Source organism: Tursiops truncatus, chromosome 1, assembly GCF_011762595.2.
Source record: "Tursiops truncatus isolate mTurTru1 chromosome 1, mTurTru1.mat.Y, whole genome shotgun sequence".
In the NCBI taxonomy this organism is placed as follows: Eukaryota; Metazoa; Chordata; class Mammalia; order Artiodactyla; family Delphinidae; genus Tursiops; species Tursiops truncatus.
This window is the reverse complement of record NC_047034.1, coordinates 57719352-57739721: the sequence shown is the minus strand read 5'-3', so window position 1 is coordinate 57739721 and position 20370 is coordinate 57719352. Positions and strand designations below refer to the sequence as shown.

The following is a 20370-nucleotide window of genomic DNA, read 5'->3' as shown; positions in this document are numbered from 1 at the left end:
TAAGCACATGGAAGTTTATTTTGATTAATTTTGTCACATTTTGGTTGTTGGAATTTTACAGGCTCTTGAAATTATTGTTGATGTGAGTTATTGAAGATTGACTTAATTTCTCATGTTTTTATTTTTCAGAATTTCTGTGAACATTTGAATTTACTAACAGCATTTAGTAAACTAATTCTAAAGTTTTCCTCCTTGTTTTTCTTTCTTATGTGCATCTTAAAGACTGGTTTTAAGGGGTGTGGCAGGACGTTCTGGACTCGATGAGTTTCCACTGAAATGTCGGAGAAGTCAGGCCAGAACACAAAAGCAAAGGATGGGAAAAAGTATGCGACACTCAGTTTATTTAATACTTACAAGGGTAAATCATTAGAAACTCAGAAAACCACAGGTGAGTAAAATCAAGTGACATTTATATTTTTTATAGTTTTCATGGTTTTGTTTTATTACTGTAAATGACACACTAGGGCTATTGCTATTAGGATCTAGGGCAAACATATGTTAATGCAGCCCTGTTTACATTGGGCTTTTTATATACGTACACATCTTTGAAGGGATATGAATTTTTTTAGGCTGAAAATTTATAAATGTTATAAAATATGGTTTTTTTTCCTGTTTGTTGTCATCAGAAAATAAATAAAACTATGTGGTTCCAAAAGGGAGACTTGGTCAATGAAATTAATAGGCATAAATATTAGTGGATTTATTCTACCACTTTTAGTTATGGACTAGAGAGTCCTGTGGTTCTTAGTTTTGTTTTGTTTTTTAATACCTTGAACCCAGTGTTTACAGTGAAGAGTGAAAACTGGACCATGTACACATGATAGCTATATGGTGCATTAACAGTGTTCATTATGTACATAAAGGTAGCATATTTCTTTTCTAAAATTTATTCAAGTATAGTTGATTTACAGTAGTGTTAATTTCTGCTGTACAGAAAAGTGATTCAGTTATACATATACATACAATCTTTTCATATTATTTTCCATTATGGTTTATCACAGGATATTGAATACAGTAGCTCCTTGTTGTTTATCCATTCTGTATTTAATAGTTTGCATCTGCTAACCCCAAACTCCCAGTTCACCCCCCCACTCCCCTCCCCCTTGGCAACCATGAGTCTGTCCTCTATGTCTGTGAGTCTGTTTCATATCATGTTTATTCTTTAACGTACGAAGTTTCGAGTTTAAAATCGATTCCCTGGAAAAATTAAAAAACAGCATTGTCAGTGTTTTCTTTTTCATAGTTTATAGAGTTGGTTCAGTTGTTAGAATTTTCTTTTTTTAATGTATGTTCTATTTTATTTATTTTCTGTATACTCTATTTTATTTATTTATTTATTTTTGGCTGCCTTGGGTCTTTGTTGCTGCGCGCGGGCTTTCTCTAGTTGTGGCGAGCGGGGGCTACTCTTCATTGTGGTTCCCAGGCTTCTCATTGCGGTGACTTCTCTTGTTGCAGAGCATGGGCTCTAGGTGCACGGGCTTCAGTAGTTGTGGTGCGTGGGCTCAGTAGTTGTAGCTCATGGGCTTAGTTGCTCTGCGGCATGTGGGATCTTCCTGGACCAGGGCTTGAACCCGTGTCCCGTGCATCGGCAGGTGGATTCTTAACCACTGCGCCACCAGGGAAGCCCAGAAGCATGGAGTCTTAACCACCGGACTGCCAGGGAAGTCCCAGTTATTAGAATTTTTAAAGCATCTGCTCAGTGGCTTGATAGTTAATTTTAGTATAATTTCTACATTGGGTTATGTTGCAGGTGTGGCTTAGTTTTAATTTTTTCATTTTAAAATAGAAAATAATAATTCAAGATCCCGTTAATTCCTATTGTCTTTTTATTTTGTTTTAAGAATAAAATAGTTACTAAGAAAGTTGATGTTACTGATCTTCAGTTGCAGCTCGACATGGATTGCAGAGTCTTGGAAAAGTTGGTATTTCACGGCGTATGCCTCCACCTGCTAACCTCCCAAGTCTCAAAGCGGAAAACAAAGGCAATGATCCTAATGTGAACATCGTACCTAAAGATGGCACAGGATGGGCATCAAAACAAGAGCAACACGAAGAAGAAAAGTGAGTCAAAGTCTGTTAAAGAATGAAATCATTCCCCTTTCTTTGTGGGAACTTATGTTTGAGTTCGTTACGTGCTAGGTGTTGTGCTATGCCCTTTTTTATATAGTCAACTTTTGTGTTTTATATAGTCAACTTTTGTGTAATTTTTCCTATGCGTGGGTTTAGTGGCAGTATTTTTATGTGTCAGGGTAGAACAGTTGACAGAATTGCTAATCACAGTTTTCCTTGTATCATACACTGTCGGGCTCCCTCCTATCCCATCCTCACCAAATCAGGCATTCTCTTTCTAAAATGATTTAAGAGTTGATTCTGTTAACTACTTTTCATGAAGCTAAGAGTTTCTGTCTGCCTGATTCATTGAAACTATACCTGATGCACATCATAGGTGCTCAAGTAATATTATTTGAATGAATAAAGAATTTACAAGAAAGCTGGCGTGGAATTAGTAATATCCCGCTTAATCATCATTCATTCAATAAATATTTAGCATTCTGTGTCATGGATTATTCAGGGCTCTTGGTTTATTAAATGACCAATCTAAGTAGTGGTAGTTTTTAAAAATAACACAAGAACATGAATACTTAATGCTTTTTGCCTATATCTGTTACTAAATTTCTATATTCTGGTTTGGGGAGCTTTATATAATAAATACAACTGCTTGGGTGAAGCTTACTAAAGACTTATTGTTCTCTACTTCTTAGTTGTTATAGAATTATTTTATAGTAGCAAGTCAGTTTTAGATCTAAGTATACCAGAAATATATTGCATTTCTTAAGCCTGTTAACTGCCTTTTTCATTTTTAAGCCTTAACTCATTACAAGAATTGAATAAAACTGTAGACCCCTTTAAAACACCTTTTACTCATGGGGATGCATCAGGCAGGTTGCTGTTACCTCTTTTGATTAACAGTAATATGTACAGTCGTGAAACTGTGGACTGCCAAATGGAGAGCTTGCTTAGCCTTAGCCCCTGGTTAATCCCACCAATCCAGACTGTATGTATGACTATAATGTTATTCCTAATTATAAATGTTCATTTCTTCAAAACAAATTTTTGGTAGCTATGTTCAATAATGAGTGCTTCTTTTTTATCTTTCTTTCTCTTCTTTCCTTCCTTCCTTCTTCCCCTCCTCCCCTCCTCCCTCCCTCCTTTCCTCCCCTTTTCTTTCCAAAGTTAAAAACAAAGCTGTCATCTCCTTGGGTTATTCATGGGTAGAAATGAAAGGAGACAAAATTTAAAGGAATGTTGCAGAGGGAAAACATGGTGGCGTGCATCTGAGTAAATATGTAGCCAAAATAATTTGTATACAAATTTAGCTTAAATGCAATATTTATTTTATTTAAACATATAATATCTGAAATAATGGAGTCATATTTTTTTTAAGAGCACCAGAAGTTCCACCAGCACAACCAAAACCTGGGGTTGCAGCTCCCCCAGAAGTAGCACCTGCTCCCAAATCATGGGCCAGTAACAAGCAAGGTGGGCAAGGAGATGGTAAGTGGACATTAGCTGGTGAAACTGGTTAGGCTTGATGGTTACTGAACAGCCATGCAGGAGATAAGGGGCGAATTATGGTGTTTTGGCAGGGGTAGAGAACACTGTCAAAAGGTATTATCAGGCCCTGAAAAAAAGGGTCTTGTAAAAATTCTCTTGGGCTACTTAAGTTTCAGTGTTAAGAGCCATGTATGAGCCAATAATAGAGATTAAAGAAGGAGCCTTTAAGGTACCTTGTGCCCCACATTACTCTGTCTTTACCCTACATGACCAGAAAAAATCTTGTGCCTTCAGCTCTGAGACATAAAAGTACCCAGACGTTATGTTGATTGCTAGAAACCATTTTATTTTCCATCTGTGCCCCTAAACCTCTTCTGTTTCAAATATGCTGTTCACGATTTCCGTGGTAGAGAAGACCTAGAGAGTAGCCATAAAGCACAGTAGCTGTAATACTTCCCTCCCTACTAGAAATGATTGGAATCCCCAACAAAACTTAATTTTCCCACTTGCAAAACATATCTATAAAACATTGTATGGAAAAACCCATCTGGGCCCTCAAGCTAATAAAATCAGCTCTTTTAAATATATGGAAGTATAAAAATAAATAGGCGGGCAGGTAGGTAGATAGGTGAATGAGTGAATAGTGAGGTGCAATCAGTATCTCTGCAATAAATTAAAATGAAGCATTTTAGTCTCACCATGATACTTGTAGTGTTGATTCATAAATTCTATTTTAGCAGTATTATTTGAACTGATTCTTAGAGTTATTTATTAGTAAAGGAATTTTACTTATGTTGAAAATGAAAGGAGTCATAATAAAAGAGAAACAGAAGTGAAATTCTCCTTACTTTCCTCATTATCTTTAATGAGTCCACTGGAACAATGTCTGGCAGATTCCTTTCTTAGATTTTTATTTCCTCATGGCTGTTCATTAACTTTCCAAGGGATTCTAATTCTAGATAAATTTAAAAGTTTTATGGATACAAACAGTCATCATTGAAATGTGGAATAAATTATCAAAAAAAGACAGAGCTCTATCCTGGGAGGGTTTTTGAATTATCTTCAGTATAAAAGTTACATGTAAGGTTTTTTAAAAAATATCCATAGGAATCCAGGTGAATAGTCATTTTCAGCAAGAATTTCCCAGCCTGCAGGCAGCTGGGGATCAAGAAAAAAAAGAAAAAGAATCAGTTGATGACAGCTATGGACCTGGACCCAGTTTACGCCCACCAAGTAAGAATACTTTCTATTTAATAAAAATACAGAATGAGATTATATTTGTGTTTTATCTTGTGATATAACCTCCTGTCTGCTATTGTTGTATGTATGATGACTCACCTAGTTTGAAAAGGCAGATAGTAACTGTAGTTGCTTGCCACTCAAGTATGGTTTTTACATGAACAGCATCAGTTTAACTTGAGAACTTGTTGGAAGTATATGTCTTGGGCCTCACACCCAACCTACTAAATCAAAAGTCAGCATTTTAACAAGATGCCTAGGTGACTTGGTTGCACATCAATATTTGGTCATTTTTACAATAGTAAAAGTTTTTAGCACACCTCCCCAATATGCAAATATTTGTTTATAATTTATATCCATTCGTTTGCTTTCTGTTAATATTCTGAAATCAAACCGAGGAACCAGTCAATTTGGATAGTAAGAGATACTCGTATTATGTACATTATAAAGCAGAAACTAAAAATAGAAATATAAAATCTTTGAGAGATTTTAAAACATCTTATTAATTATATTGGATTCATAGTGTTGTCACCAAATATCTCAAAGAACCCTGTACCATGTACAGGGAAGTTCCTATTTACAGTAATGATTACAAATTCATGTTTTTGATAACCTAATACATTTTCTATCTCTTTGGCTCATTTCTTGCCAGGTCTGGGTAAATCACCTTTTTTAATTTTTATTTTTAATTACTGTAATGTGGTTGATGAGTTTGTATTAGGAATAGATGTGTCAGCTCCACTGTTCTCTTGTTTAGTTTCTTTTCACCAGTTACCTGTTGCTGTGTAACAAATTTGGCAGCTTAAAAAGACAAACTGAACTGGGCTTACCATTTCACACAGTATCTGAGGGTCAGGAATCTGGGAGCCACTTAGCTGGGGGTTCTAGCTTAGGTTTTGTTGGTTCTCTGTCAGCAGAATTGCAGTGAAACTGTCATCCGATGCTGACTTGACTAGGGCTGCTGTTTTAAGCTCTCTCATGGTGGCTCATTTGTGTGGGCGGCTCACAACAGATTTCCTCAGAAAAAATAAGGAGGGACAGACAGACATCTCTCACCCGAGATGGAACCCCTAGGCTTTCATAGCCTGTTCTCAGAGAAGACAGCCAACACTCCTGCCTTATTCTACAGGTTACACAGACCAATCCTGGTACACTGCTGAGAGGGGACTACACAGGGTGTGAATAGCAGGAGGTAGAGACCATTCGAACCAAACAAGGTTTCCTTGTAAAACCATTTATCTCTTTTATTTGGTTAAGTGTAGTTGAATCAGGTAATGCAGTCACTAAATCTGCTCACTTGGGCACATGTAACTAGCAATAGTAGACTGAAAACGAATGAGAGCATGCATCACTGTCAATCCTTCTGGGTTATGGAACTCCCTCTGCCCTTCTTTAGGACACCTCAGGTATAACAGTGATTTTAATCTCTGTATCAAAAATTGGTGAAGCTTAATAGGGAAGTTCTAATATTTTCTTCCCTGACCCCAGTATTTGCTTTTGGTGGTACCCTCTGAGGCAGGGGTCCCCAACCCTTGGGCCGCAGACCAGTACCAGTCCACAGCCTGTTAGGAACCAGGCCACACAGCAGGAGGTGAGCGGCTGGCGAGTGAGGAAGCTTCATCTGCCGCTCCCCATCACTCGCATTACTACCTGAACCATTACCCCCCTCCCCCTGTTTGTGGAAAAATTGTCTTCCATGAAACCGGTCCCTGGTGGCAAAAAGGTTGGGGACCGCTGCTCTGAGGTACATCCTCTCTGCTTTGGAAGCCACTGCTCTTGACTACCTAAACACCTTCAAAGTCTAAATTTCTAGTACAGCCTAGATTAGACTTTCACTATTCCTTCACTATGCTTACTTGCTTAACTTCTCTTGAAATGTGCCTAGTTTGGTTTCACTCTGTTCCATTTTCAGATTTTTTTCTTATTTTTTCTCTCTCTTCATACCAGATGTTGCTTGTTGGAGAGATGGTGGTAAATCTGCTAGTTCGCCTTTAACATCTGACCAAGATGAAAAGTCTGGCCAGGATGAAAGCACGACTGGAACATCAGAGCAAAATGATATCCTCAAAGTGGTGGAAAAGAGGATAGCTTGTGGTCCTCCACAGGCTAAACTGAATGGACAACAGCCTGCCCTTGCTTCTCAATACAGAGCTATGATGCCTTCTTACGTGAGTATTGTTGAATCAGCAAGTGGTTAAAAAAGAGGTTTTTGATCTGGATTCCAAGGAAAGAATTGGAATGGGAAAAAGTTGAAGTCTTTATTTTCATTAACATCTAACTAAAAATTAAAATTTTCTTTGATTATGAATTTAGGAATCAAATCACAGAAAGTATCAGTACCCATGTTTTATCCTTAGGGATCATAGGTATTTTCATATCACATTACATTGTTTTTAGGTATTGCAAATATTGTTTATACTCAGCATTCCTTCAAAAGTTATTAGTATTATTTAATGAAGCACATACATTACTGTATCACAAATTTGTTTTTTAAATATTGTGGTAACAGAATTTTAGTATAATTGTTTCCTTAGTAATACTGTGTTTTTAATTATACATTTAAAAACATTTCTGTGAGAAGAGGTCCGTAAGATTTATCAGACTGCCAGAGGGGTTGTTCATGGCACAAGAAAAGGATAATACCTGCTTTAGTTCTAAAGTTTTTATTAGTATACCTTGAATTTTTTAAAAAAACTTTTTATAATGGAATATTTTTAACATTCAAAAATAGAAATGATAAAAGAAAGCGTGAGCTTTCTTCCTCCCATAACTACCATACATCTTCAATGGTTATCGATTTGTGGTCCATCTTTTTTACCTGTTTCTCACCACCTGGGATTACTAAAATCCTAGATATATCATCTCATCCATATATATTTTAGGTTATATTTTAAAAGATAAAGACTAGGGAAACGTCCACAGTGCCATTACCACACCTAAAAAGAAATTCTTATTTATTTATTTATTCATTTAATTTTTTTTTTTTTTTGGCTGCATGGGGTCTTCGTTGCTGCGTGCGGGCTTTCTCTAGTTGTGGTGAGCGGGAGCTACTCTTTGTTGAGGTGCATGGGCTTCTCATTGCAGTGGCTTCTCTTGTTGTGGAACACAGGCTCTAGGCTTGCAGGCTTCAGTAGTTGCGGCATGTGAGCTCAGTAGTTGTGGCATGTGAACTTAGTAGTTGTGGCTTGCAGGCTCTAGAGCGCAGGCTCAGTAATTGTGGCACACAGGCTTAATTGCTCCGCAGCATGTGGGATCTTCTTGGACCAGGGATCGAACCCGTGTCCCCTGCATTGGCAGGTGGATTCTTAACCACTGTGCCACCAGGGAAGTCCCTGAAAATTCTTTTTAAAATACCAAGTCAATATTCTAGTTTCCCTGATTATCTCATAATTAGGATCCAGGTAACATCTATTCTTGAGATGGTTTATATTTTTGTTAGTAATCTTGTTATCTATGGGTACCTCTTTTCCTTTATCGCTTGTTTTCTTTGGAGCATATCTATTACAATTTATTTGTTTTCCTGTGCAGTTTCTCATAGTCTGGATTTTGCTGATTCCATCTTTGTAGTTTCATTTAATATATACTTCTGAGGGGAATTCCCTGGCAGTCCAGTGGTTAAGACTCCACACTCGCAATACAGGCACGGGTTCGATCCCTGGTCAGGGAACTAAGATCCTGCATGCCACACGGTGCAGCCAAAAAGAAAAAAAGAAAAAAGAAACAGGGGAAATTTAAAAAATAAACAAATATATATATATATATATACACACACAGACACACACACACACACACACATATACACGCACACACATATATATATATACTTTTGACCCCCATATTTCCTATAAATTAGTAGTTAGATTTGGTGCCCTCATTCATTCGTTTGCTCTCAGTCTACTGTGAAATTATATGGCAAGTTACATGTGCTCAAGTAAATAACTTTACATTTTTTGAGAAAACCATTAATCTCAAAGGAAAGAACAATCTAGTTCATACATTTATTTTTCTTATTACTTAACTCCTAAGTAGTCAAGGTCCAACCATATTTTCTATTTTTTCTTTGTATCATTATTACTTAACCATTCTAAGGTAGAGGGAAATAAATTATTAAATACAATTACTTGTTAAATATTTTCTTAAAAATTTGGGGTGTATGATAAAACAGTCTTATGTGCTAACCTGACCTTGAATAATGATTTGCATCCAAATACTTGTCTCCTAAGATTTTTCAAATTGTGCTTCCAAGGACCCCTGCCTGAATTTCCGGGTGTAGGGGTGGAATGGGATAAGGGGGAAAGGTGAGACCAAGTGAGCTTTGTTCCCAATTTCATCAATGAGTTTATTCAAATAAAACGTTTCACTAAACAAAAACATTTAAAACACCATTATTATGTGTTGAGAACTTATAGTTGTTTCTGCATTTTTTTTTTTTTTTCTGGCTGTGTTGGGTCTTCGTTGCTGCGCGCGGGCTTTCTCTAGTTGCGCGAGCATGGGCTACTCTTCGTTGCAGTGTGTGGGCTTCTAATTGCGGTGGCTTCTCGTTGCGGAGCACAGCCTCTAGGCGTGTGGGCTTCAGTAGTTGCGGCATGCAGGTCCTAGAGCACATGGGCTTCAGTAGTTGCGGCGTGCAGGCTCAGTAGTTGCAGCGTACGGGCTCTAGGGCACGCAGGCTTCTGTAGTTGTGGCTCGCAGGCTCTAAAAAGTTGGCGTGTATGTAACTCTAGTGCAGGCTCAGTAGTTGTGGTGCAGGGCTTAGTTGCTCTGTGGCATGTGGGATCTTCCAAGACTAGGAATCAAACCCATGTGCCCTGCATTGGCAGGCGGATTCTTAACCACTGCTTCTTGTTGCGGAGCACAGGCTCTAGGCACGGGCTTCAGTAGTTGCGGCACGTGGGCCCTAGAGTGCATGGGATTCAGTAGTTGCGGCGTGTGGGCTCTAGGGCACGCAGGCTTCAGTAGTTGTGGCTCGCAGGCTCTAAAAAGTTGGGGTGTATGCAACTCTAGTGCAGGCTCAGTAGTGTGGCACACGGGCTTAGTTACTCTGTGGCATGTGGGATCTTCCAGGACTAGGAATCAAACCCGTGTCCCCTGCATTGGCAGGCGGATTCTTAACCACTGCACCACCAGGGGAGTCCCCTGTTTATGCAGTTTTTGTGGCAAATTCCTAAATTTCAAACATTTATTAATACCACATGAAATTAATACCTATGCCTAAATAATCAGAAAGATCTAATGCAACTTATCCTATGAACATTTGCCTCCAATAGTGTATTTGCTAATTTCAGTGTAAAGTGTGATGCAACCAAAAATTCTGCAGTGTTCCCCAAACAAAAAACGTCTCCTGTTGTGTTTCAGCTGTTGCTTATCTTAATTAACTTTTGCTCCAACCCTGCTTAGACATTTCTTGTTTACACAGTACAATCATATAAACATAGCCTTTCTTCTAGTATAAAGTAATTCCCTCATCAGTTTTTTTTAAAGAAAAACTAAACTATTTCAGGATATAAATTATGTATTTAAGATAATACAATTTCATTTTTTTAAACATAATTTAACCTGGATATAAGCAAATAGTAAATAATCAAGCACTCCTTGACACTTCTTCCCTTCCAAATCATAGGATGAATCCTTTGGTGTTATTATTTGTCTTCATAATCTTAGAATTCTCCTAAAGTCAGATTCTCAAAGCCAAGTTCCCGTGGAGAGCATCGTCTTTGCGCCTCTGTATATAATTACTATCTGTGTAATGACTCAGAATCCACCTATGCCCCACCCATAGAAAATCTCTCAATTAGCTCCCTACCCACTTCCTCCTTCAACTCTGTTGGGTTATGGACTACCCTTTTATCTGAACTGAGTTCCTCTTTATCAGCAAATCTGCAAATCTACTCTTGCATTAGGATGAGGTCTCACATTATATCATGTCAAGTATTGATATTTGAACTTGGTTAAGAAACTGAAGTTTTCTGGGGTGCATGCATGTCGTCGTTTTTACTTTTTCATTTCAGTACACAGTCATTTTTATGTAACTTAATTAATGGGATAACAGAAGTTCTTAATAAGATGTGTCCTAGTTATTACCTGTATTTGTAATGACTTGTTGGAGGCAGTAGATATTTAAATGGCTTGTTATTGAGGGTGAATGATCATCTATACCAGTAGATAAAATTATTTATTGACAGTACTGTTTATTTTAATCATTTCTATAAATTATAATTTCAGGCTTAGTCAGGGTGATCTTTTTTTAAAAAAATAACTGGGTAGCTAGATTTTATCAATTTTTGTTTCTTTTATACAGATGTTTCAGCAGTATCCAAGGATGGCCTATCCTCCTCTACATGGTCCCATGAGGTTTCCACCTTCTTTAACTGAAACAAACAAGTAAGACTATTAAATGATTAAAGTTTGCAGGGTATATGTATACTTGTTAAGATTTTCTGGAGGTTGAGTGGATTATGGGGATTTATTTTTCTGTCCTCAAGGTGCATTTGCCATTAACAAGTAATTGGCTAACTTTCGTAAGACAGAACAAAAATACTTTATTCTTCTAAAACTTTAAATCAGCTGACATAAAATTCTAAAAACTGAAAATTGTGGCCCCAAAAATGTATGGCACTTGTTTACTCCTTCCTTCCATGATGTTGATAACCCCCATTCTCTTTTTTTTTTGCTTAGTGTATTTTGAGATTAGTATTAGTCTTAGCCATATCATCCTTTAACATATATTTGTTTTATTTTAGATGTTTGAAAACTTTGCTATTAAATATCTGCATAAGAAATATAATTATATATTATCTTAAATTTCTTTGTTAATTTTATAATCTCTTCATACATGTCAGGTGCAAAATATTTTGTATATCACGGTATAGAAAACTAATGCTGAATTGAAATGAACTAAATTCCAGTCTTTTAATATTTTCCTAATTTAGTATCATTAAAACTTAGTATCCTTTTCTCTCATAACCTGTCACTGGTTAGAGGCCTTCGAGGAAGAGGCCCACCTCCTTCATGGGCCTCTGAGCCTGAACGCCCCTCCATCCTTAGTGCATCAGAACTGAAGGAGCTTGATAAATTTGATAATCTAGATGCTGAAGCTGATGAAGGTTGGGCAGGTAAGAGGCAAGATTAATTAAGCACTTTTAGTTTTTAGATGCTTTGAAACAGTCAATCTGAGTTCTCCTTAATTTAATAGGTGCTCAGATGGAAGTAGATTATACAGAACAGCTGAATTTCAGTGATGATGATGAGCAGGGAAGTAGTAGTCCTAAAGAAAACAACAGGTAAGTTGTGATATCTCTTACTAATAATAGTATGAATTTGTTGATGTGACATGAGCCATTTACGCAGAGAGGTTTCATTAATAGGTATTTGTTCCCCGCTTACAGAATTTCTACATTCTACCCCAAGGAGTTTTACTGAGTGGGAAGGCGATTAATGAGCCAAATTTTAAAAGTACAGATAATCAAGGAATTAAGAGTTTGATGTTTCTAAAGAAAATACATATTTTTAAAAAGAAGCTATTTAGATGCTTGTCATCTAATTGGAAATATTTTGAGAAACCGTATTTGGGACCATTTAAAACTTGTTACTTACTTGACCTGATCCATATTTATAAAATTGGAGAAAAATTACTTGGGTTACAACAGCTGCTTCAAGTCTTTGATTTTTTTTAAACTTAGCAAGGAGCAATAAGATCTTTGAAAATAGGAGCTTTTTCTCTTTTTTTCTGGAATATAGGGGCATCAGAGTCAGGAATATATGGGTTATGTAACATAAAAATTGGGCTCTTAAGATAAACAGGAGTTTGCATGCACATATTGGTATAATTTTTCAGCCATAGTGTTATAATACACTGCTGTTTCGTGATCAGTTGTGAGATGCCTACTAAAAATACTGTAGTTTGATTTCTCTTTTCCATTAAATCAGAACAAATTAGAATACATTAATTAATTAATTATCTGGAATATTAGTTGTGTTCAGATGAGAGTTTTGGGTGGGGGTAATAGAAAATGATGGAATCATATTGTGTGTCAGGTGTGAGTGTCCTTATTTGATAAGTACTATATCGCATCTTGTATTTTGTGGTGATAAATCTGGCCAAGCCCAGGCCCCATCACATTATAGATATATAGCATATATTTCTTGAATGAATAAATTAACACTGCTAGGTTACAACACCATCTCATTCCTTGATACATTTTTCCCCTGAAATTGTATGGAAATAATGTCTTTTTTACGTTGAGAAAATGCATTTACTTATGGTACATTCTGTCCACTCTATTTTTTATTTCACCTGGATTTTGATTCTTCAGTGAGGATCAAGGTTCAAAAGCCTCTGTAAACACTGAAAACCGAAAAGAAGCAGATGAAGTTTTCAACACTAAGTCATCTTCTCAGATACCTGCCCATCCATCAGTAGCAAAAGGTCCCTATGGGAAAGGACCTCCACTTAATCAGGTTTGTTGGACTCATGGAGATTCTTGTCACTGCAGACAAGTGACAAGGATGAATTAATCATAATCATAGAGTTAGTTGGAAAAAGACCTAGGGAATGGAAACTATATATTTTTTCTTAAATAGCTCTAGACCTAAACCATAATTTTATTCCATACCAACAGGAATTATCAATGCAGTAGCTAAAATTATAAAGTAGAAACTGAAGTTTCACTCTTCCTTCTTAGAGCAGCTTGGGCATGTCAGAGTGGAGGGATAAATTGTTTTTCCAAACTAACATAACTGAAGTGCTTTATAGTTTACTGAATGCTTTGTAAATCCTAGTTAGTATTCATGTGTGAAATTGTATGTTATCTGAGTAGGGAAATCACACTAGGGAGTAGAGCAGTCTATGTAGTCTGAGCCATTTTGAAGAATGTTGTTAAAAAGGGGGAAGTATGTGGGCAACAGATACACTTGATCCTACCTCAAAGATGTAGCAAGAACTGCACTGCAAAGTGAGAATTTAACAGGGCTATCTTCCAGAGAGCCTACTTAAGTAATTCATAGTATACTCAGCATGTATTTGTTGAATTCATACCAAACAGATGGAGGAATCAGTGCCTTCAGGGAGGTAAAAGTAAGTAGCTAACAGTGCCGTGATAGGGTGCACATAGTTCTTAGAAAATTCTATGTAAAACATTTCACAAAAGACTTGATACTTGAAGCAGGAATTAGCCAGTAAACAGAGGGAAGAGGGTGCTTCCAAGCAGTGGGAACATGTTCAGGGTAGAGAAGTATAGTAAAGCATGGCCTAATCAAGAAGTCCCCAACAGTTTGACGTGGGAGAGGAGTAAGAGAGCTATGTAAGAACTAGTAGTTGTTAAGTCTTGTATGCTATACAAGAGGTTTGAATTTTATTCTTAAGGCATTGGTTAGCCATTGGAAAATAAATTTGTGAATTCTGGAAAAGAAGGATTTTTAAAGTAATTTTTAAATAAAATCTGTTGTTTTGTGTGATTTTTAACTTACTGGCATAATGGGGAATGATAAAAGAATAGAAAAATATAGACCATATCTTGATGTTTTGTTTTGCATGCGTGTGACACTGATATGTATAATAACAAGTGAATAGTCTATATATATCTGGTTCCAATGTTTTAGATGTTTCTTTTCCTTATATAAATTTGAAAGGTTTAGTTTGCCATTAGAAAAAATATTGGGTTTATGTAAATAAAAATTTGAAATTAGAGGCATACTTCTTCACAGCCAGATTACCTGGGCTAAAATTCTAGAATTTGTACACTAAGATTCTACTCTTAACAAAGTTAATTTGAGATTGTAACCTTAATTAAAGTGGCTGAGTGATTGTATAGAACATAAAGTTATTTTGTAGAGACTGATGTACTTTTATTTAAAAAGAGAAAAGGATAAAGATGTTTTACTTTTTGCAGTCTTTTGGTCTCACTGAAAAACATTGCAATCAGAAATATTTCAAGTAGATATTTTTTTATCTTACTTTGTAAAAATCCTTTTCTTTATAATAGGAACGTGGACCATCTTCACACTTGCCACCACCTCCAAAGTTGCTTGCACAGCAGGTAAATTTTAACTAAATGCTTGTTAATGGTCTGTGTGTATTATTCGCCCTATTTGTTTTAATGGAAACGTCCTCTGTGTGTTTCTTATTTATAATTTTTATGAAACAGTTGTTGACTTTACTTTGTAGCTCCTGCACGTCTTCCTCTTTAGCCTGTCCCTCTTCCTTCTCAGCTGATAAGCATATTCCTAATTTTTCTAAGAAAATAAGAAGCAGCTCTTCTTCCCATTTGAGTACCCTTCCTGGTCTGACTTCTTTCCTGTTGCCCTTGCTCCTGAGGACGACCCTTCTACTTGTCCTCTGGATCCCATCTTCTATCAGTTACCAGTAATATTCTCTCTCATCTTTAAAAAAAAGTTTTAAACACCAACCCTTCTTTAACTCCCACTACACTCCATTTCCCCAGTTTCCTACCTGTATCTCTGTTCCCCTTCATGGCAAAATTGTTTTAGTGAGCTGTTTACACTTACTGGCTTCACTTTGTCTCTCATTAACCCTCTCCAGTTATGTTCTCATCTCCCCACTATACCTTTGAAACTGTTAGTATCAAGGTTAGTAATGACTGTTGCATCTTGCCAAATACAGTTCTCTTGTATTCATTTACAAGATTACTCATCTCAGCAGCAGTTGACATAGTTAATCTTTTCATCCCTCCATCCTTCTTAAAACTTTTTGAAAACTTGCTTTTGAGACATCATACTGTTTTGTTCTCTTTTTAAAATTTATATTCCTTTTGGACCTCCTATACTTAAACCTTTGGGTGTCGGAGGGCTCAGGGCTGTGTTCTCATTTCTTTTTCTAACTATATTCTTTCCCTGGGGGATCATCTGATGGCACTCAGTAAGTTTCTTGAGCCCTTAAAGCTCTATCCTGACTTCGAAAGTCATGTATTCAACAGTCGGCTCAGCATTTCCACTTGGATCTCTGGTAGATATCTGACAGTTAATAGTCCAAACCATAACAACCCCCACCCACACTTAGGCAGTTCAGCTACTGTCTTCCCTATCTTAGATAATGACATTGCTGAGGTTAAAACGTGGAAGTCACTCTTAAATCTTTCTTCTTTTTTACCTTACATCCAACCTAATCTATCAGCAAATTGTCACCTCTACCTTTAGAATATATTCCTATACTGAGTACTTGCTGCCACCAGATATATTTCATTTGGACTTAACAGGTCGTCTTGTTTTCCTGTCTTGCTGCCTTCTCACCCACTACGTCCACCCCGAATTCTCCTATAGCAGATATAACTTTAAATATGTATATATTTATATATCTTATATTACATGTATATGTTTTACATATACACACACACACACACACACACACATACATACATACATACACTAGGTCAGTTATTCCTTGCTCAGGTTCTTTTCATGGTCTTTAAAGTTTCTGTCTCCTTTTCTGACTTCATCTACTTTTCTCCCTCTCTGTTCTTACCACACAAGCTTTATTGCTCTTGTGTTAATTTTACCCTCAAGACATTTTATTTGCTGTTGCCTCTAACCAGAAGACTCTTTCCGAGGTTCTTGCTGTGGTCGAGTTCTTTGCTCAGGTGTTAACAATGCACAGGCCTTCCCTGATCACTGTACAATGACAGTGCACATACCATCACCATCACCGTCATCTCCACCAGTCATTTTCCTTTTAACCACTGAATGCTCTTTGTAGCATTTCTATACACATAGAAGCTAAAACTAAAACATCTAGCAGAAAATGTAGAAGAAAGTCTTTATGAACTTGGGCCAACAAAAATGTCTTAGATAAGACAAAAAATTCAAGAATTAGAAAGAAAAAGGAAATCGATCAGTTGGACTTTGAAATACATCTCTAAGGCGAAGAAAAGATATCACAGGAAAGATATTAATACATCTGACGAAGAACTTGTATGGGGGTGTGTGTGTATTTAAAGCCCTTACAAGTCAATAATAAGACAAAAAGTCCAACAAAATGATTTGGACATTCACTTCTTAAAATAAGGTATACAAATGGCCAATAAGCACATGAAAAGATGTTCAGTATCTTTAGTCAGCAGGAAAATGGAAAGTAAAACCACATTGAAATTCTGTTACACATCCAGAATTTAAAAGGCTGATGACACCAAATATTGCGGAGGATGCAGAGCAGGTGACACCCTCATATATTGCTCATGGAGCTGTAAAACCTTGTAATCAATTTGGAAAACAGTTTGGCAGTTTCTTATAAAGTGAAACACATAGTTACTATATGACTTGGCAGTTCCACTCTTAGGTACTCATCTAAGAGGAATGAAAACATACATTTACACAAAGACTTAGGCATGAATGACCATAGCTGTCTTATATCTAGTTAAAAAAAAACTAGAAGCGGGCTCCCCTGGTGGCGCAGTGGTTGAGAGTCCGCCTGCCGATGCTGGGGACACAGGTTCATGCCCCGGTCCGGGAAGATCCCACATGCCGCGGGGCGGCTAGGCCCGTGAGCCATGGCCGCTGAGCCTGCGCATCTGGAGCCTGTGCTCCGCAACTGGAGAGGCCACAACAGTGAGAGGCCCGCGTACCGCAAAAAAACAAAACAACAACAACAAAAAAACTAGAAGCAATCCGTATGTTCATCCACAGATGAAACAATATGCCTATGATGCCATACTATGCAGCAATAGAATGGAGTAAACTCCTGCTACACACAGTGACCTCAGAACCATTACCCTGAATGCAAGAAGCCAGATACAAAACAGTATATAACTTGATGTATCCATTTTTGTGAAATTTTAGGAAAGGCAGATCTACTCTATACTGCCAGAAGTAGATTGCTGGTTGCTTGAGGTCAGGGATGCAGGCAGAGGACTGATGAAAATGCTCTATATGTTGATTGGGGCAGTAGTTACCTAAGTTTATCATTTGTCCAAACTCATCAAACTATACAGTTAAAATATATATATCACATTTTATGTAAATTATACTTCAGTGAAGTTGCTTTTTAAAAAATGCTTACTCTCTGAGTTTACAGTGTAAATTAGGTGTGTTTATATAATTACTTTGTTTTTGCAGCTTGTCTTTCAAGCTATAGATGAAGTAACTAAATACCAGAGAGATTAAACGGTTTGCCTAAGACAGCACTGTTAGTAAATGGTAGTCTGGATTCATGGTTTGTTTGGGTTTTTTGTTTTGTATTCAGTCCAGTGTTTTCACCATATCATTATTTTCTCTTTTGTAGGGATTCTGACTAATGGCTTTTAAGGTTTCTTCACCCTAATACTATTAAAAATCTTTTTTGTGGCTGCGTCACTGAGCATGGGCTTCTCATTGCAGTGGCTTCTCTTGTTGCGGAGAACGGGCTCTAGGTGCTCAGGCTTCAGTAGTTACAGCACATGGACTCAGTAGTTGTGGCACGTGGGCCCTAGAGCACGTGCACTTCAGTAGTTGCGGTGTGTGGGCTCATAGTTGCGGCATGTGGGCTCTAGAGTGCAAGCTCAGTAGCTGTGGCGCATGGGCTTAGTTGCTCCACGGCATGTGGGATCTTCCCAGACCAGGGCTCAAACCTGTGTCCCCTGCATTGACAGGCGGATTCTTAGCTGCTGCACCACCACAGAAGTCTCCAAAATCAATACTTTTTAAACAAATTTTTTAGTTCCTTGATATTGCAGCTCTTCATGTGCTTTTTTCATCCTGCTTGTCTTTGCAAAGTTGCTGGCATTTTTAGGCTTTGTAGTAATTGTTTTAGAACACGTTAGTTGAAAATTAAATCATTAATACTCAGCCTCTCAGGTCATCCTCCCATTCTTCACCATGGGATCTAGATACGCCTTTCTGGATCTTTCAGTTTAAAGATAGAATTCTCTCTACCCAAGCTGCTTTTTAGGAATTTCCTCTCCTTTGGCATGTCAGCAGCAGCAATGTCTCCATGTCCTTTACTTAGCATCTTTGACTGTGTGCTCTTTCCTTGTAACTGTATCTCAACCTTCTCAGGGCTCATGTGGTGCCATGTTGCATCTTTATGGACTTCTTTTCTCCCTCTTTAGGCATTCCATCTCTGGAAGTTCCTGCTAAAGCACTCACATTCTAAATTTCCTTTGTCTCTAAATATAGATTTTGAAATTCATGTTGTGGCAATTTCTAATTTTATTCAACAAATACTGAGTGAGCAGTAATGTCTGGCACAGTAAATAGGTACACTCTCAGTAAATATTTATTAGATGGCTGGATTAATTATTCTCGAAAATTAACTAGATTTACTATTTTCCCCACATTGTTACTTGTTTACATTTTAACGTGTATGTTTTTCAGGAAAATTTCTGACACACTGGAGAATTTTGCTCCTGCTCCGTGTCTGTGATATATCCTTTGTTGTCATACTCATCTGATAATTTATCTTAATGTTTCAGCATCCTCCTCCAGACCGACAGGCAGTACCTGGAAGACCAGGCCCTTTCCCCCCTAAGCAACAGGTTCCGGATGAAGATGAAATATGGAAGCAAAGAAGAAGACAACAGTCAGAACTTTCTGCAGCAGTGGAACGTGCTCGTAAACGGCGTGAAGAGGAAGAGCGAAGAATGGAAGAGCAAAGGAAAGCAGCATGTGCAGAGAAGCTTAAACGATTAGACGAAAAGCTTGGTATAGTGGACAAACAACCCTCTCCAGAGGAAATTCGAGAAAGGGAGCGAGAAAAAGAACGAGAAAAGGAACGGGAACGTGAGAAAGAACTTGAAAAAGAACAAGAATGGGAGCGAGAGAAGGAGCGGGAAAAAGAAAGGGAAAGGCAACAGGAGAAGGAAAAAGAACTGGAGCGAGAGCAGGAAATACAGAGAGAAATGGAGAAGGAAAGAAAGCAAGAAAAAGAGAAAGAACTAGAACGGCAGCAAGAAAAGGAAAAAGAACTGCAGAAGATGAAAGAACAGGAAAAGGAATGTGAGTTGGAGAAGAAAGAAAGGGAGAAGGTGGAGGAAAAAATTGAACACAAAGAACCTACTTTAGAGCCTATGGTAGAAAAACCAGAAAGTGAAAACAGCTGTAACAAAGGTATGACAGTCTTGTTTGTCTTTATATAAGCTTTACAAAAGGCTTCATGTTACATGTGGATATTGGATATTTTTGTATTTTTAAAATATGTAATCCGAATAAAAGTGATTAGTGTTTTTTGGATAAGGTTGAATTTTATTGGATACTTTAAAATGTTTTTTTCTGTAATTTTTTTTATTATGATAAAATACATGTAACATAAAGTTTAGCATCTTAACCATTTTTAGGTGTACAGTTCAGTGGTATTAAAAACATTCATAATGAACCATCACTACCATCCATCTCCCGAACTCTTTTCATCTTTTTTTTTTTTTTTTTTGCGGTACACGGGCCTCTCACTGTTGTGGCCTCTCCTGTTGCGGAGCACAGGCTCCAGACGCGCAGGCTTAGCGGCCATGGCTCACGGGCCCAGCCGCTCCATGGCATGTGGGATCTTCCTGGACCGGGGCACGAACCCACGTCCCCTGCATCGGCAGGCGGACTCTCAACCACTGCGCCACCAGGGAGGCCCCTCTTTTCATCTTCTTAAATTGAAATTCTGTATCC

The 20370-nt window shown here is 37.5% G+C and overlaps 1 protein-coding gene across 14 annotated transcripts in view; it reads left to right on the top strand.

Moving 5' to 3' along the window:
* The window catches only part of PRRC2C (proline rich coiled-coil 2C), a 99107-nt gene that overhangs the window by 27040 nt on the left and 51697 nt on the right, over positions 1-20370 (top strand). For 10 of the 14 annotated variants that reach the window (XM_019952513.3, XM_019952518.3, XM_019952515.3 and 7 more), the window contains exons 2-12: positions 223-388; positions 1884-2061; positions 3446-3555; positions 4663-4788; positions 6742-6962; positions 11093-11175; positions 11773-11906; positions 11987-12074; positions 13107-13251; positions 14775-14828; positions 19191-19824. In XM_019952513.3, coding sequence (XP_019808072.2) covers positions 277-388; positions 1884-2061; positions 3446-3555; positions 4663-4788; positions 6742-6962; positions 11093-11175; positions 11773-11906; positions 11987-12074; positions 13107-13251; positions 14775-14828; positions 19191-19824 — 1885 coding nt within the window. In that variant the 5' untranslated portion in view covers positions 223-276. The remainder of the gene's footprint in view (positions 1-222; positions 389-1883; positions 2062-3445; positions 3556-4662; positions 4789-6741; positions 6963-11092; positions 11176-11772; positions 11907-11986; positions 12075-13106; positions 13252-14774; positions 14829-19190; positions 19825-20370) is intronic. The other 4 variants (XM_019952517.3, XM_019952514.3, XM_004312524.4 and 1 more) reach the window with 2 other exon arrangements.